At 35.8% G+C, this 19177-nt stretch overlaps 1 protein-coding gene across 1 annotated transcript; it reads left to right on the forward strand.

Annotated features, from left to right (window-relative positions):
* The first annotated feature begins 1055 nt into the window (after positions 1-1055).
* On the forward strand, positions 1056-14261 carry LOC115421825 (taste receptor type 1 member 2-like). Its single transcript, XM_030137766.1, has 6 exons — positions 1056-1322; positions 2760-3051; positions 5122-5847; positions 9681-9887; positions 10166-10286; positions 12671-14261. The coding sequence occupies exons 1-6, from the start codon at positions 1075-1077 to the stop codon at positions 13603-13605; spliced, it is 2529 nt and encodes an 842-aa protein (XP_029993626.1). The 5' UTR covers positions 1056-1074; the 3' UTR covers positions 13606-14261.
* Positions 14262-19177: the final 4916 nt, after the last annotated feature.

Consider the following 19177-nt stretch of genomic DNA (forward strand, 5'->3'; position numbering starts at 1 on the left):
TTTCCTTTAATTTGTCACATTCTTTGATCTGTAAAAAGTCAGACCGAACTGAATTGACTGTCAAAAAATCAAAATGTAAGATTTAACAAATATTTAGTCAACGTAAGCAATTAAATATTGTATAGATTAAACGCAATTACAATAGGAAAAACCGAACTAATACATAAACTTTAATTATCAAACAGTAAGAAAATATTATAATTGACCTCATTGGTCTTAACTATTTGACAAATAAAAGATTTTATTGCTACTCTGATCAATATAAGTTTTATTTAAGAAAAGAAAATCGATTTCAATTTGGATTTTCATTTCAGTTTATTACATTTATTTATACACATTTTAAAAAAAATATTTTTAAACACCATTTACTTATTTTTGTTGTCTATTTAACGTAAAATATTTTTTTATTTTGTGACAGTGGAGAGCAAATTCACAAATAAATAAAAGACAATGTGGCAGCAAAACACTTAACATTATGGAGGAGATTGAAATTGCTTGGAAAACTGATTAAAATGTATGAAAACGGTGAAATAAATGTTAACCTAAAGCTTTAGTAAATTAAATACCTGAATAAAGAGGTACTTATCTAAATCTTGTCAAATGTTTGAACTTATTTAATGGTGAAATGTATGTGATGTATATTAAATTATATTAAAGTTGGACAGGTACGAGGGCCGTTCAATAAGTTCATGGCCTCACCCAGAAATACTGGTTGTTATAATACAGGATGTTACATTCTTTCGTGATGGGATAGTGATGCTTGAACATCGATGGACCAAGTACATTGCTGTAAATGGAGATTATGTTGGAAAATAAAATATAAATTATCAGTCTGTGTTGTTCTGTTCTGGGTGAGGCCATGAACTTATTGAACGGCCCTCGTATGTGTAGTTAAAAATCTACATGTTACTTTGTTTCCATTCTCTTAACTAAATTTTTTTTACCGTGTGTATACGTCACCAAGTATCCGTGCAGCAGCAGTTTTGCATATTCATTTGTAAATTTCCATCCAGCCGTAGATGCATTTGCGACAATTCAGGCTGTAAGGAAGGATGTCTGGGCTTTTGCTCTCATATGTTTTTTCAGATTTTACAGACAGAAGCTTTTTACTTTAGACTTTGGTTGACATTAACAACAAAAATGAAACGTTTACTGGCACTCCTGTGTCTGCTGGAGTCTCTTTTGCAAACAGTGACTGGATACACCGTCCTGCCTTCTGAGTTCCATCTGAAAGGAGATTATATGGTGGGAGGACTTTTTAATGTTCATCATGATGGTAACCCTGTTCCTTATGGGAGACCAGAAGCTATTGAATGCTCCAGGTGAGTACAGTTAGGTTAAAAAAAAAACAAAAACAAAAAAAAACAGCGAATAATGATGAATAGGTTATATTTTTAGCGTAGATTTGCCTGAAACTTGGAGTTAACCTTTAACCCCTGAGACGCTATTCTAGGTAAACCTACTGCTGTAAATTTGCATCTTTTTCAGTGTCATAAAAGCTGCTGTGAGTATGTACCCATGTTCCTTTTCTTCAGTGGTTTTGTTTTACTGTGTGTTTTAGGGTCAAAATAGAGTGGAATAACAGAAAAAGACAAAGAGAGGAATTGAAGTTCGACAGGTTTTTACTAAATAATGCCCTCAGAATGTACATCGATAAAAGATTTAGGATATTGAACATGAACTGTGAACTGGAACACACTGAACTAGAATATTTGAATATTTAGTCCCCGTAGTTTTTGTTTTGGGGCTGTTTTGTTTTTTTGTTTTTTTCTAAATTAGTTTTGCTGCTTTTTGACACCTGGTTGAACTCCAGAAAGCAGTTACACACGGTCAAAACTTGGTAAAACATGGTTAAAAAAAAAAAAAAAAAAAAAAAAAAAAAGGAAAATCACCACAACACTGCAAACAGCAGTAAAAACAAAAGAAAACAAAAACACAAGGAAAATGGTGATGAGATAATTTTCAGTTGTTCCATTGGCAGATTTTTTTTTTTTACTTTAATCAAATGAAACAAGTGAAAATTATCTTGGTAAGATTTCTTGAAATAAGATTTTCAAGATCTATTGTCTAAAAATACAGGGTGGGGAAGCAAAATTTACAATGAACATTTAGTTGTTTTTTCTCAGCAGGCACTACGTCAATTGTTTTGAAACCAAACATATATTGATGTCATAATCATACCTAACACTATTATCCATGCCTTTTCAGAAACTTTTGCCCATATGAGTAATCAGGAAAGCAAACGTCAAAGAGTGTGTGATTTGCTGAATGCACTCGTCACACCAAAGGAGATTCCAAAAATAGTTGGAGTGTCCATAAAGACTGTTTATAATGTAAAGAAGAGAATGACTATGAGCAAAACTATTACGAGAAAGTCTGGAAGATACTATTAAAGAAGAATGGGAGAAGTTGTCACCCGAATATTTGAGGAACACTTGCGCAAGTTTCAGGAAGTGTGTTTCAGGAAGTTTCAGGCAGTTATTGAGAAAGAAGGAGGACACATAGAATAAAAACATTTTCTATTATGTCAATTTTCTTGTGGCAAATAAATTCTCATGACTTTCAATAAACTAATTGGTCATACACTGTCTTTCAATCCCTGCCTCAAAATATTGTAAATTTTGCTTCCCCACCCTGTAAGTTATTATATCCCACTGAAAAGTTACTCTTTAGGTGATTTTGTCTTATTTTAAGTGTGATGAGATATTTGGACTAGAAATGACAAAAATACACTTTTACTGTCCTTTTTTTATTCACAGCAAAGAACTTCTGCTGTCGAGTTATCGGAGGTTTCAGGTGATGAGATTCGCAGTTGAGGAAATCAATAACTCCACCGACCTCCTGCCAAATGTTTCTCTTGGCTACGACATATTTGACCACTGCTCTGACTCGCGCAGTTTCCCGGGTATTTTCAGCCTCATCTCAGTCAACAGCTCAATCCGACCGAACAACGTGTCCAAAATGTTAGAAGTGATCGCAGTGGTTGGTGCTTTTACAAGTCCAGAGACACGGACTGTGGCGCCGCTATTCATGATGGATCTCATTCCCATGGTAAATTTACTTTTTTTTTTTTTTTTTCAAGAAATATAAAAACCATCTTTTCATTTAAAGGGGTCATATTTAGCTAAACCCACTTTTATTAGTCTTTGGTTCATTAATTTGTGTATTTGGACCTTAATAGTTCAAAAATTTGAAGTTGAACCCTCCAGGTGCTGCAAAGCTGTCTTTATATTCATGTTGGTAAAAATTTAGTGGACTTCTACAACCCATTTTATTTATTTATGGCTTTTCTTTTAATTCTCTTTTTATTGAAAGAATTTAGATTTTTTTTCACACATTGAAAAATCTGACAAATACACAAACTATACACATCCAGAGAGTGGGTGTAAAAAAACAAACTAACTAAAAAAACATTTACAGCCGTTTATCATTGTCTTGGCATACTGCATCTAAAAGTAAAGAATCAATGTATAAATAAAGGTAAACAAAAACACAAAAACATATTTCCTTCAGAGGACTTTGGGTTCATATTCATGCAGTCATCTCAGCAAAATCAGATCTCAAAGGCTTCACATATCTCACCCATCCCTCCCAGTGTTGCACAAAAAAATCCATCTTCAAATTTACATTTACATTTATTTAGGTTATTCTTTCCAACCTGTTCAACCTATTTTACAACCTGCTTTAATTCCTGCTTAATTTGATGGATCTGTAGAGTTTCATTAATGAAGAATTCAAACCCAAGCATAGCATTTATAGCGTATGTAGACCACAGGGAAATGTTTTAAAATGCATATTTCCATTAAAAAAGCAAAATATCACTCCTTTAAGAGACCTTGAACTACTCTGCTCTACAAGTAAAATCATCCAAAATAAAAGTAGTTAAACTTTACCAAATCTGAGTCACTAATAAAGAAAAATTAAGTCAAAAGTGCTGGTTGTTTCTAAGATACAGTCTTAGGCCAAAATATGAAAATCTGAGAATTAATGTGAGAATGGGTTTTATTCAAAAGGAATATTTGTCTCAGAGCTACCAGATCTACCTCAAAACAGTGTCTGTACATTACGATACATTCACTTTTCAGGTTCTTTTGTTGTGTAAAATTTATATAGATGTTCATCAAAGTTAATTCAAAGGTTATTATATCAAAACAGAGAAAACTAGACAAAAATGTGACATTTTCAGCAAAATGTATCATTAACTGATCTACAACTACTATTATTTATCAAACATGGGTTTTATTATTGAATCAGTATTGCAGAAAATGACAGTGTTTCCATGTTTGCTACAGAGCCTGTAAATGTCCAAATGAGTCATATCTGATGCCAATGAAAAGTTGCATTTTACCTGAATTATTTACATGTATTGATAGGATTATTACACATTTTAAATCAGTAGATACTTTCTAATGTTTCGAAGAGTACCACGAATAACTGCAATCATCTCATCTCTATACAGAAATTATTTACTGAAAGGGGATTTATAAGTTAAGGGGTATATTTAATTTCAAAATTCAGAGGGTGTGCACTACTGGGAAAAGTTTTAGTACATCTGTGTGTTGTTGAAGTATGGAATAGATTGAGGGAGGAGCACAAGGAATGTTCAAACATAAACCAATTAAAAAAAAACTTATAAGAGAATGTTTTTTACAAGATATAGGGATGAGGGTTATTAAACGTCACCATATGTTCACTGTTGTTTATGTAAATATTTCTTTATTTACCAGCACAATTAAGAAATGTATAGGTAAAAGATAATATGTGTATTTGTATGCATGTATGTGTACTTGTTTGTTGTGGGTATGTGTAAACGTATGTTCCTTTGTATGTGTATATGGATGTATGAGTGTGTGTGTGTGAATAGACATATAAATATAAAAGAGTAATGTAAAAGGAAGAGGGACATATATATTAATAATAATATTTTATGGAGAAGAGGTGGGATTAAATAAGTTGCACTTCTTCCCACCCCTTTTTTGGAGCATGTAAATGGAACTATTGTGCTGTTCTTCTAAGATTGTTATGATTGTTGATATTTGTATTATTATTTATGTTTTGTTGTTGCATGTTCAGAATAAATCACTAAATCTCACCTAAAAATCTAATCTTCTCTATTCACAGGTCAGTTACGGAGCAGCTAGTTCTATTTTTTCAAGAAAACTTAATTTCCCTTCTTTTCTACGAACAGTGCACCCCAATAAAGACGTCATAGAGATTATATATAGGATGTTAGTGCACTTTAACTGGCGATGGGTTGCTTTCCTTAACATTGATAATGATTATGGCAACGACGGCCGGGATGTGTTCATACAAATGATTGAAGGTACAGACATCTGCCTGGCATATACCAGAGGGCTGGATGAAAAAACGAATTACACCCCCATCTTCAAACAGTTAGAGACGCAGCAGATAAATGTCATTATTGTTTTTGCTCCTGAATGGACGGCTGAGGACCTCATCATGTCAGCAATAGAACAGAACATCACAAACAAGGTGTGGATAGCAGGGGACGCCTGGGCCTTAAACAAGAGGCTTCCCAAGGAGAAAGGAATCAAAAATATAGGAACTGTCCTCGGGGTTTCTGAACCAAAAATAACCATACCTGGTTTTAAGGACTTTATCTATTCGTCAAAAGGCCAAAGTGACAACAACAATGAGGAACAACAGAGGCTTTGTAATCAGGTTTGCAACTGCAGTGGCCTGATGCCAGAAAACATCACCAGTGCGGAGTCATCTTTCTCTTTTCCAGTTTATTCGGCCATTTACGCCATCGCTCACGCCCTGCACAACACGCTGCAGTGTGGAAGTGGCGAATGTAATCGAAATATTACACCGTACCCACATGTGGTGAGTATGCAGCTGATTTAAGACTTTGTGAAACTGGAGTCTGAATCCAAATAAAATGTAAACAGAGCTGTGGACTAAAAAGGAAGCTCCGTTCCTCATTTGAATATTCTAAACAACCAACAGGGGCGTATGTGCACACGACCCACTGGTAATGGGAAACAGTACAATTATAGAGCAAATTAGTTCGCATAAGTACCTGGGCATCTACATAGATACATCTCTAAAATGGGTTGAACACGTCAAAAGGCATCGGCCACAACATTATAGCGCCCCTTCTTATGCGACATTAAAATTCTGGGCCGAAAGAGCCCATCACATGAGCCTTTGATTACTATTATACATGTGATTTAAAAAGACAAGGGGATCATGATCAGTAAAGACCACCAATGGCTGATACGCAGAGCCAACATAAGCCTCAAAATGCTGGAGGGCCCAGAGCATGGCTAAGGTCTCTTTTTCAGTGGTGCTATACTTACATTGAGCTGCAGAGAACTTTTTGGAGAAGTTGATGCAACTGCAATGTGATAATGCTTTGTGATGGACATTGGCTGTGCTTTAGTACATTGAAACAGCTGCCCTCTAGTAGGAGCTTCACAAAAGTTTTTCAGATCAACATCCATACTGAAATCAGAACTAACAAGAATGAGTCTGCTAAGGCAAAAAGTAGGACTGGGGAACCTAAGAGAAATTTAATTAACCACAAAACGTCAGACCAGTACAACACAATGTAACACTACCACACAGATAAGTGGCACGAAAAAGTGCAATTAACAGCCTCAAACTGGAAACAAACCAGCACAACTCCACATAACACTTCCACTCAGAACCAGTGTTATGAAACAAAGCGTAGTTAATATCACTATAGACCTACATAAAGCCAGAAGTGAGCAATCAAAAACTTGCAAAAAATAAAAATAAAAAACACACTAGGCTGATAACTCCACAACTATTCCCTGCACACAGTATGGAAATAGTATGACTACTGCCACCCTTACATGAGTCAATACAACTCAAGCACTAAACTCTACCCCTCCCCACAGGAAGAAAGTAGATTACACAAAATGTAGTCCCACAAACCATGTGACTACAAAAACACACAACTCACACAAAAAAACATGAGCACCAGGGTTACAAATGTTCCAGAGGAACACAACTACAGCCTAGCATTTAAACTACTGCGTGTAAAACAAATTCCTCTAACTCACAACACACAGTGTGAGTGAAAACCCAGGCCAGTACATGACACCACATGCTATCACTGAATCAGAAATTGGCATTCCTAACTAACCTTCTCTGGAGCTTAGCTGGTTTCCTCTCTACCTTTGACTTTTACCCTATCTTACTAAAACCTAACTATCTTCGTCGGCTTTCCCGGGCACGCCAGGGGCCATCCCAGGGTTACCGCTCAAAAACAATTAAGTGGTGAAGGTAACACAAACACCCGTCGGCTGACTTAACCAGGTAAACTCATACAAAAAAAAAAAAAAATTTATAATGCAGTGCTTGAACACTGCAAAAATCAAAATCTTAGCAAGTGTATTTTTCTCATTTCTAGTCAAAGTTTTCATTTGTTTATTTATTTAGACAGGGACAAAGCACAATATACATTAACCTTAAAAAGGAGAGATGTAGTTGTGGCACTAGTGCTAGTTTCCACCTGCAGTCCCTGGGCAGACTGATGTTATAATAAAAAAAGACATTAATAAAAACTAAAACATCTAAAAAACAGTAAAAAAAAAAAAAATTGCATTTCTATAACTCCATCTATATAAAATATATATAATATAATATTAATAAAAAATATCTCATTACACTTAAAATAAGACATAATCACCTAAAGAGCAACTTTTCAGTGAGATATAGGAACCTATTATGAGACAATAGATCTTGAAAATCTTATTTCAAGAAATCTTACCAAGATAATTTTCACTTGTTCCATTGGCAGATTTTTTTGTTGAATTCAAGATATTTTTTTTTCTTAATTCAAGCAAAAAAAAATCTGCCAATGGAACAAGTGAAAATTGTCTTATTCAGACCCAAACATAGCATTTACAGTTTATGTAGACCACAGGGAAATGTTTTAAAATGCATTATTCCATTTAAAAAAGCTAACTATCACTCCTTCAATCTTTTGTGACTGAGTGTGTTTTTTTATCGTACAGACCTGATCAAAATCTTAAGACCAGTTGAAAAACAGCTAAAATTTACCTTTTGCACATTTGGATCTTAATGAGGTTTTAAGTAGAGCTACAATATACAAAAGCAAGAAGGGGGAGAGAGACAAAAAGCACTTTGAAAAAGTAATTTATTGAAAACAACAAGTAAACTGAAATAGGCTGTTTATCAGCTGATAAAAAGTTTAAGACCATCGCCCAAAAAATTACAAAAAACTCTCCAAACCAGAACAAAAAATTTTCTCAGTAGGACTCAGTAATGAGTAGCTCCACCGTTCTTGTTAATCACTTCAAAAATTTGTTTGGGCATGCTTGATGCGAGTGTTTCCAGGAGGCTGGTGGGAACATTGCTCCAAGTGGTGAAGATGGCTTCACGAAGGGCATCAACTGTCTGGAACTGATGGCCATTTTTATAAACTTCACTTGCCATCCATCCCCAAATGTTCTCTATGGGATTTAAATCAGGGGAACATGCAGGATGGTCCAAAAGAGTGATGTTATTCTCCCTGAACAAGTCCTTCATCAAGCGAGCATTGTGAACTGCAGTGTTGTCCTGTTTTTAAACCCAGCTGTTACCACACAGACGAGGGCCCTCAGTCATGAGGGATGCCCGCTGCAACATCTGCACGTAACCAGCCGCCGTTTGACGACCCTGCACCACCTGAAGCTCCAGTGTTCCACTGAATGAAAAAGCACCCCAGATCATGATGGACCCCCCTCCACTGTGCCGGGTAGAAAACATCTCAGGTGGGATCTCCTTGTCATGCCAGTAACGTTGGAAGCCATCTGGACCGTCAAGGTTCAATTTTTTCTCATCAGAGAATAAAACATTTTTCTACCTTTCAATGTCCCATGTTTGATGCTCCCTGGCAAAGTCTAAACGGGCAGTTTTGTGGCATTGTAGGAGACGAGGTCTTTGAATTTGTTTTTTGTTTTTGAAACCCTTTTCCCGCAGATGCCGTCTGATGGTTATTGCGCTGCAGTCGGCACCAGTAAGAGCCTTAATTTGGGTCGAGGACCGCCCTGTGTCTTGACGGACAGTCAATCGGATCCTCCGGCTCAGCGCAGGTGTAATTTTTTTGGGTCTACCACTTGACTTTTTTGTTCCATAATGCTCAGGATCTGTCAAAAAATTTAGAATGACTGTCTTACTGCGTCCAACCTCAGCAGCAATGGCACGCTGCGAGAGGCCTTGCTTATGCAGCTCGACGATCCGACCACGTTCAAGAAGAGAAAGCTTCTTACCTTTAGCCATCAGGAGGGCATGACCGTGTGAATGCCCGACAGAAAATGAGAATTTTGAGCAGATTTTGGCTTTTATAGCCTGCAGTCTTAAACTTTTGATCAGCTGATAAACAGCCTATTTCAGTTTACTTGTTGTTTTCAATAAATTACTTTTTCAAAGTGCTTTTTGTCTCACTCCCCCTTCTTGCTTTTGTATATTGTAGCTCTACTTAAAACCTCATTAAGATCCAAATGTCCAAAAAGTAAATTCTAGCTATCTTTCAACTGGTCTTAAGATTTTGATCAGGTCTGTATGTGTCCGAGTGTGAATAGCACTGTTGTCCAATATAAATTTCCTGTATGGGACAATCAAGTTGATCCTGATCCTGTGAACAAGTAAATGATGCTAATCTGAATATTGTGTGTCTGCATCAGATCCTGAAAGAACTGAAGAAGTCCAAATTCCCCCTTTTAAACCACAGTATTCAGTTTGATGGCAACGGAGACCCCACATTTGGATATTATTCTGTTGTTTTCTGGAACCAAAGAGGTGATGCAGAGGAAGTTGGCTTTTACAAATTTGATCCACTGTGCGACTTCTTTGTCAACGACAGCAAAATCCAGTGGTATGAAAATGAAACTGTAAGTATTTTTTTGCTTATTTAAAAGAATGTGGCAGTAAATCAAGACTTTTACTTTTACTTTTTTACTTGTTTTCCCCAAGTCTAACACTGAATATTTTAAGTCATCTTTGCATTTAGGAAAGTTGAAAGGCAAGAAATAAAGACGTGCTGGTTCGTTATGGTATTTTCAGATTGATTTCACAAAAACCTACGAATGAAGTTTCTATTTCTGCCTCAACTCTCCACCGTTTAATCTTTCTTGAATTTGATTTTCTAATGGATGGTTTTCTTTCACAGGTGCCTTCTTCACTGTGTTCTAAATCGTGTAAAAAAGGATACAAAAAAAAACCAGATGGGCCCCATAAATGCTGTTTCAAATGTGAAATCTGTCCAGAGGGAACGTATGTCAACACCACAGGTAAATTAGAAAACCAGTAAAACCAGCTCAACCAGACTATTTTCATATTCTTGTTTGGCAGTGGCTGAATATTCTATGTGTGATATTTAGTCACAGATGTTGCAGATTCCACCCAAACAAAGACTTAGTTATTTCCCAGATGACAACACACCCCATAATGCAACAGTAATAACTCTGGTTTGCAAGTCAAATGCCTCCAGAAAAAGGAGGAGTTAAACTTTACCAGGTTTCAATCACGAATACAGAAAAAATTAAGTCAAAAATGCTGGTTGGCTGTAGTTTCCAAAATACAATTATGGGTCAAAATGTGGAACTGTGAAAATTAATGAGAAAAAGGAATGTTTGTCTCATAGCTACAATCACTGTGTATAAAACACTCACTTTTCAAGTTCTTTCCAGTGGAATATTTATAAATCTATTGTATAAATGTGCATAAACCAATATATATACTGTGTATGTAATAAGACATTATTATATACACTGAAAAAACATCAGTTTACCAGCACTTTTGTCATTTTTTCCCCCAATTCATCTGTTTAAACCTTGTGTGGTGTTCAGATTTTTGTTATTCAGCCAGTGTTTGTGGGTGTGGTGGTCCTGCTGCTTTTGTGGGTTTTTAATTCAACATAAACAAGTTTATTTTAAAATACTCAACAGATGTTTACTTCCTCCCAATTACAAGCAACATTAAAAGCATTTATGTTTAATATTTGCCTTTTGCCTTTGCTAAATCGCATTTATGAATTAAAGTGCTACTCATTTTTAGTTTGTTTTTTTCATAAAATGTAATATAATCAAGATGTGAGAGGAAAAAATACGTTAAAAAAATAATTACTCATCATTTTTCTTTTAATAAAAAATTTAAACAGGTCCCGCAGACCCAAACACCAGGGTTAAAGAATTTAGGATTTAGCACATTTAATCTCTAAGGTTATCTATCATATAAAAATGTAATATTAAATCAATGTCAAGAACCATTTTCCTGCATAATAATGAAATTAAGTTCTTCATATTTTAAGTAAATTTTGCTAAGAACAAACAACATTTTTTGAAAAGTAAGAAAACATTACCAGTTCTTGGTCTCTAAGACAGAAAGATTTTGTCATAAGTGCTAGTTAGCTGTTCTATGAGGCTCCGCAGTGAACGTGGAAACACTGTCATCTTCTACAACATTGATTCACCAGTAAAACCCATGGAGTTGGATCAATGACAGTGGATGGACACACTGGGTTTATGTTCTGTTAATGATAGATTTGACTGAAAAAGTCCCTTTCTGTCAAGTTCTCTCTTTTTTTTTAGAATGGTAATCCTGAAATGTAATCTCTCAGAAAAATACATTATTTTCAATGAAAAAAAAAATCCAAAATACAGAGGATAATATTATGATAAATGGTAATAATTCACTTCAGAAAGGCTACATATAGATAAAAATGAATTTGGAAAGGGACACAAAAGTTGCACTGGGTCTTTATGGGTTAAGGAACCACAGACACCTTGTTTTGTGCAAAAAGGATTCAAAACTTTATCTAAAGCTATAAATGGTTACTAGGGGTGTGCCTAAAAATCGATTCATATAAAAATTGCGATTCTCATTTACTATGATTCAAAATCGATTTAAAATGTCCCAAAATCCATTTAAAAAAATAAAACAAATCCGCCGCCAGTCTGCCTCCGTTTTGTACGCGGGACGTCCTGACGTCATCACGCAGCCGGTTCTGGAACTGGTTTGGTAAGCACCAAAACAAAAAGGAAACTAATGGAAGAGGTACAGTTAGCGGTTAGTGATTAGCAGCTAGCACAAATAGTGGTTAGGGTTAACGATTAGCGCCATTAGCAATTAGTGGCTAGCGCACTGACACAAAATCAAATGGTGTTAAGTAAGACACGTAAGGATGAAAATGCTTACGTATAGCACGTCAAGTGCAATAAACTGGCTTCACATACAACGGGATTTCATGAGATCAGTCTGTCAGCTGCATCACCCAGAGTTTAAGGACATGGTGCAGAGTCAGCCACCAGTGGAAAACCAACACACACTGCTGTGCCTCACCAAACTCCCTGCCAAGCATGGATAAATGTTTAAAACTTAATACATATGAAAAAGACATTTTAATGTCTGCATTTGCCATTCTGTCTTGCAAATCAGACTGGAGTAGATCATGAAGATCCTTTGCACACCTATAGATTGAAGCAGAAATTATTATGAATCAAATCGTTTTGAAATGAAAATCGTTTTGAATTGAAATCGTAGCCCCAAAAATCGTAATCAAATCGAATTATAAGATAGTAAAAGATTCCCACGCCTAATCGTTGCTGTTTTTCACCACCTTTCTCTGTGTGTGTGTGTGTGTGTGTGTGTGTGTGTGTGTGTGTGCATATTACAGTGGATCCATACCGTTGCATCAAATGTAACGACAAGACAGAATGGTCTTTAAAAGGAAGTATATCATGTAATCGTCGAGTTGAGGAGTACGTCCAGTTCACAGAAACAGCAGCTATATTCGTCATGATTGGGACCTGGGCCTTCGTTGGATTCACAGTAGCTGTGTCTGTGCTCTTTGCCATCAACTACAACACACCAGTTGTCAAATCAGCTGGAGGACCGATGTGTTTCCTCATTTTAACCTGCCTCATTCTGTGTAGTATTAGTGTGTTCTTCTATTTTGGTGTGCCAACTGATTCTTTTTGTGTCTTGAGGTATGTGCCGTTTCTTCTGTTTTACACCGTCTGCGTGGCTTGTTTTGTTGTGCGATCTTTTCAGATTGTTTTCATCTTCAAAATAGCCGCCAAATACCCTAAATTCCACAGTTTGTGGGTCAAATATAATGGACAATGGTTGTTCATTACAGCGGTATTTCTTATTCAGTTACTTCTAGTTGTTTTTGTGTATTCTTTTGCACCTCCAAAGGCTCACAGTATAACATCCTGGTACTTTGATAAACTTATGCTTGTCTGTGATGTGAGTCTAAAGATGTCCTCTGTTTCTCTTCTGTTTCTTACATTGTTGTGCTTACTTTGCTTTATTTTCTCCTACATGGGCAAAGACCTTCCTAAAAACTACAACGAGGCCAAATCGATAACCTTCTGTCTGCTCCTGCTGATTCTCACCTGGGTCATCTTTGCCACTTTCTACTTCGTTTACCGCGGAAAACACATCCAGACTCTGAATGCTCTGGCAGTGCTCTGCAGCCTCTACTCCTTTCTGGTCTGGTATTTCATGCCAAAAGTCTATATTATCATTTACCAACCTCAGAAAAACACACAGCAGTACTTTCAAGACCTCATTCAGAGTTATACCAAAGCAATTAGCCAGTCATAAAAAGATCATTAGGCTTTTTTAGAGTTAAAACTCTAAGGGCCACTTTACAAGTTATTTACAAAACAGACAACAGTATGTACAGTTTGCTGGGAAAGTGTCTAATTGTTTAAAAATTTAATGTGGAGTTCCACAAGGCTCTGTTCTGGGGCCAAAATTATTAATTTTATATATTAACAACATATGTGATATATCAAAGGTAATGCAGTTTATTTTGTTTGCGGATGATTCAAGCTTTTTTTGCTCAGGAGATGATTTAAAAACATTAGTACAGAAAACAGAGAATGAGATGGTTCAACTCAAAAAATGGTTTGATATAAACATATTATTTGTGAATTGGAATTCAACTAAGTTTATGGTGTTCACAAATAGAAAAAAGGAAGAACATGTTTCATTGTCTATTAATGGTGTTACGATTGAGAAGGTTTCAGAAATTAGTTTTTTGGGTGTAATAGTGGACGATAAATTAACATGCCATATTTGAGATAGTGTATTGAAGTATGGGGCAACACATATATGGGTAACACAAAACCATTGTTTTCATTACAAAAAAGAGCAGTAAGAATCATGTATAATGTTAATTTCGGGAACATACACATGAGTTGTTTATTAAATCAGGATTGTTTAAGTTTAAAGAGTTAGCTGAATTAAGGATATTGTTGATTGTGTTTAGAGCAAGAAACAGACTTTTGCCTGCAAATTTGCAGAGATTATTTGTTTTAGTATCACAGGATGAAGAACATAGAAGGAGGTTTCATTTTAAACAGCAAAGGGTTCGGACTAATGTGAAGCAAATGTGTATTTGTCTTGTGGGTGTCAGAATGTGGAATTCTTGGCAATGGAAGAATAAAGCTGTACAAATGTCAGTTTAAGAGGTTGTATAAGGAAAGAATAGAGAAGCTTTATAAAAGCATGTAATGAAATAATTTAACTTGTGGATTTTGGATTTGTTGTATTTACATTGACTATCATACTAACTGTTTACTGCAATAGCTGTAACGGCAACCTATCTGATGTAAGCAGATGTTTCAAGAAAGGGGCAGGTATAAGTTTTCTTCATTCTGCTCCTTTCCAATCATTTAGATTGGAATGAATTAATGAATGAAATTAAATTAAACATTGCATGGAGATCATTGGGTGACCATTGAGCGATCAAAAATTGGCCCAATCTCTCAACGATCTCCTGAGCCTCAAAAAAGCTGTTTCTGTGTAAATGTTTAGGAGATCCTTGTGTGCCTTTGGCCCCTACTTTAAATTGTCTGGTCAGTTGGATCAGGTGGTAGTGGTGGGGGGGGTCATTAAGATAGTCATACCCATTCCTTCACTGATCTCTCAACCTTCTCTACCTTCAGGGCGGAAAAATTTGGCGTTCTTTAAAAGATTGCTGAGGGATCATTGGGAGATCGATGAGATGGTTGAAGGCTCCTTGAGAGCACCTTGGGCATTTGTTGAGAGATCGTTTCCATTGCTTCTGTCGTTGAGAGACTGTTTTGGACCGAGTCAAAACTTTGAGGTGACTGTGGAGAAAACTGGAAGATCATTGAGAGATCTTGGTGATCGCTGGGCGCTCACTAACAAATCATTGAGAGATCTGGCCATTTTTTCATCGCTCAATGATCTCTCAATGATCGCCACCCCTGTGTAAAGAAGGTTTAAGGTATATCATTTTATGAATAATGTGATCATTAGTATCATGAGCATATATACTATATACTGTCTACTTTTCATATTGTTGTTTGACATTTCAGCATTCAAAGGCTCTGTTTCCATTTCCTGACTCAACCACAAATCCAGTTTTCCTCTTACATTGACTAATGTTTCCACTATGTGGTACCGGCTCGACTCGACTAGACTTGGCCTTTTTGCATTTCCATTACGAAAAGGATCTGGAATCTGGTACCCGGTACTAGTTTTTTGGTATCACCACCGGCGAGGTTCCAAGACTGGGGAACAAATACTAAAAGGTGACATGTGAACACTGCAGACCACAGATTAGTCAGAGAGTTTTCTCTGTGACCCGCTGTTTTACAAAAAACAGATGCGGAAGTTGACACTAAATATAGCGGTAGGTTAATCCACATGATGATAGCCTGCAAAACTACACCATGGTCGGTCGAGAAGATTCAGTCTTTGGTGGCCGACGTAAAAATTCAGCACGAGCTTGATGAGACAACACGCAACAAGCGAGTTTATCAGCAACTCTCTGAGCAGATGACACAAAAGTAATGCACCGCATCACTATGACGACCAGGTACTCTAAAGTCGGTAGTATCCTGTAACGGAAACGGTCTCCAGGAAAAGTACCTGGTACCAGAGTCGAGCCGAGCCGAGGCAGTTCCATGTAGTGGAAACGTGGCATGAGTAGCCAAAGCAAATGATGTATAACAATAATCACCTCATCTATAACTGCTATATTACTTATATGCTATAACTATATATGTGTGTGTAATGAAATGCCATGTATGTGCAAGTATTCAGAAAAGCTGAGTGCATTATTGTACATGTAAAATATAAATACATCAATTTACAGATGCAGTAAAATGTCAACTCTGTAGAGAACTGTGACACATTTATGGAAATCATTGTATGCTTATTAAGTAATTTTTTTTATCAATAAACTCCATTTACGTTACTTCAACTGGGTCATTTGCTGTTTTTTTTTCTTCTGCTTATTCACATGTTAAACAACAGTAAAAAGTATTCAATGAAGATGTACAATCAGTGTATCTGTGTGTTGTTCAGCACAAAATATAGCAGATAGGTAGGTGGCAGTATCTCAAATAAATAAGAGCACTGCACATCATATCACTCCTTGAAGCAGATGGGCTACAGCAGCAGCATGTGCATTCACTAACCACTTTAATGTTGTGAGGTGTACCTAATAGAGTGGCCAGGAAGAAACATACAACATACACATCAGAATATGCTATGGACAGCTCCAAACTGTTGGTTTTTGATTAATAGTTCCCATTTGTGATGTCTGGTCTGATCTCAAGGGTGCCCGTTAAGGGATCCCATAACCGGACGTGTCTGGTGGTTGGTTGGTTGGGTGCAACAGCACGATGAGGTTGTCTTTCCCACATTAATAACTTTTTCCAGCTGTTACATATAGTTGTGACGCGGCAATAAACACTGCATGTGGGTTTTCAGGCTTCAAACTTTTGGGATCAGAAGACTATTTTAAGTTTTGATTTATTCAGTGAGTTTGGTTAAATTAATTAAAAGTTTTGGATTATCAGTTAATAATTTGGAGTTATTCATTTGATTTATATTTTATGTAAAATTATTTTGTTTCGAAAAGATCCTGTGTGTACGTGTTCATACGTGTTGAGAATGTTATGCTCTGTGACTTGCTGAAGTTAATCACGTGTGTATGTGATCAAAGGGGGAAATTGTGGATCTATACTTTTATTTACTTTTACTTTTATTATGTCATTAATTAGCCATATTATACTACATGTGAACTTTGGACACACTTATACTCTGTATAAAGTTGATCCAAGCTGTGAGAAATTATCTTAGTGTGTCAAGGCCTTCTAGAATACAGTGGTGCCAACTAAGCCATGGACTTATCTACAATTTACATAAACACATATCACAACACATAACACATAACACATAACACATGTCTAACAACCATAAAAACACCGGTTTCCAAATGCAAACTTGTACTCAGATGGACTCAGATGCTGATACTCAGTTTACCCTGTATGCCAAATAAATCCTCCCTCTTTGAGACGACCCCATGTCTCTCGTTGTTTCTGTGAGCGAACGACGACATTTGCAAGGCCTAAATGCTCAGTTTTACATGATAGGTTATACATAGTTTGTTACCTTGGGTTTGAATAAGAAGAATCATCCCTGAAATGTCGATGTCGTCTTCACTGACTCAGCTCTACTTCTGAACATCCGGCACACCGAGGGCTCCTATTAGCACAAAACATAAGAAATTAAACTTGTTTTTATTGCAAGGACTCAAAATCATCTTTAGTCCACGCACTATTTATTTTATTTTAATAATATGCCTCATCATTTCTTTATTAAATACAGAGATTCCTGGAAAATAAGAGTAGCACAGAGATCCAATTGTGAATACTTCATAACTTCAAGGGTAATAATAGAAATAAAACACGCAAAGACATCACATAAGTGACCAGTTAGTACCAAAAACCACTGTACAGTACTTGGATAGTTAACCCTCTCTGTCACTTTTAGATATACATTTTACTGTGTATTCCATCCATTTCCATAGATTGGGTTGCAGGAGATTTTATTTGGGTTGCAAAGTAAATTTGTTTTTCAAATATGTTAGAAAACATTCAACAAGAAACATAGGTACAGAATGTTCCCTTCTAATAAAAATATTCATATCACTGACTCTTGTATGAACTGTTATTAGTCGTATATTGTGTTTGTTTTCCGAAAAGGGAGAAAATCAAGAGCCTGTTAATACCAATTTGTGAAGAATGTTCTTTTTATTAGTTTATATGCAGTGAAACAAAGAAATAGCTTGGTATCTCTGCCTAAATGCATGTATTTGGTCTCATTTGAATATTTAATGTGTATGTTTTTAATAACAGATGCACCAAGTTGTGTGTATCAGTCATACATCTATTGAAAATGGCTGGTTTAACTGTTTAAGATTATATAAGGTAATACAGAAACAGTAGTAAAAATGGTCTGAAATCTCCAGCATGGTCATTTATACATAAACACGCTCTTCTTTTAGTTTATAGATTATAAATTGATCATGTCTGAGAAGTGATGTTACCTGTCTGACTTTCAAGATCTACTGTAGTTACAAAACAGAGCCAGGAGCCGCCCTATAGCATGTCTGAATCCAATCCACAATGCAATTGCAAATCATGTTCTTTCAAATGTCCTACCCTTTGTGGCCCATTTGTCGATCATGCAGAACTTATTTGGAAGAGGATGTAACATTTTAGCATAAACCAAGTGTGGTTGAATTAATTGCTTTGTGTATGTTTGCATTTGACCTGATGTGTTCTAGTAATACTACTATAAACATCACATCTATCATCCTAATATTGATAGAATGACAAATTATGTGTTAAAAAAAAAGAAACAAAAGGAAATTAAAAGAAAAACTATTACCATTAACCCATAAAGACCCAGTGCTACTTTTGTGGCAGTTCCCAAATAATTTTTTCTCTCTATTTAACCTTTCTTAAGTCATTTATCATAATTTATTACAATATTCTCGATATTTTGAATTTTTCCAGAAGTATTTTCCTGTTTCATTTACTGATTATGTAGATATTCATAAAAATTCATATTAAAGTTGGGAGTTGTTACATCAAAAACAGAAAAAAATGAAAAAACAAAAAAAACAAAAAAAGAAAACTGACTTTTTCTACTTTTTTTGCATGTGTGTACTTCATGGACACTTCCATAATCATTTATACATGTAGATAAATGTGTGTGCATGTAAAGTAAATGTAAATATGTTTGTTTACATATATAATCTTTATTACTATTCATGTTATTGTTCTGCAAAAGTAGGATGACCATGAAAAGCATTGACTTTTTCACAAATTACACCTGTTTTATATTA

This window comes from Sphaeramia orbicularis, chromosome 7 (assembly GCF_902148855.1).
Source record: "Sphaeramia orbicularis chromosome 7, fSphaOr1.1, whole genome shotgun sequence".
NCBI classification, from domain to species: Eukaryota; Metazoa; Chordata; class Actinopteri; order Kurtiformes; family Apogonidae; genus Sphaeramia; species Sphaeramia orbicularis.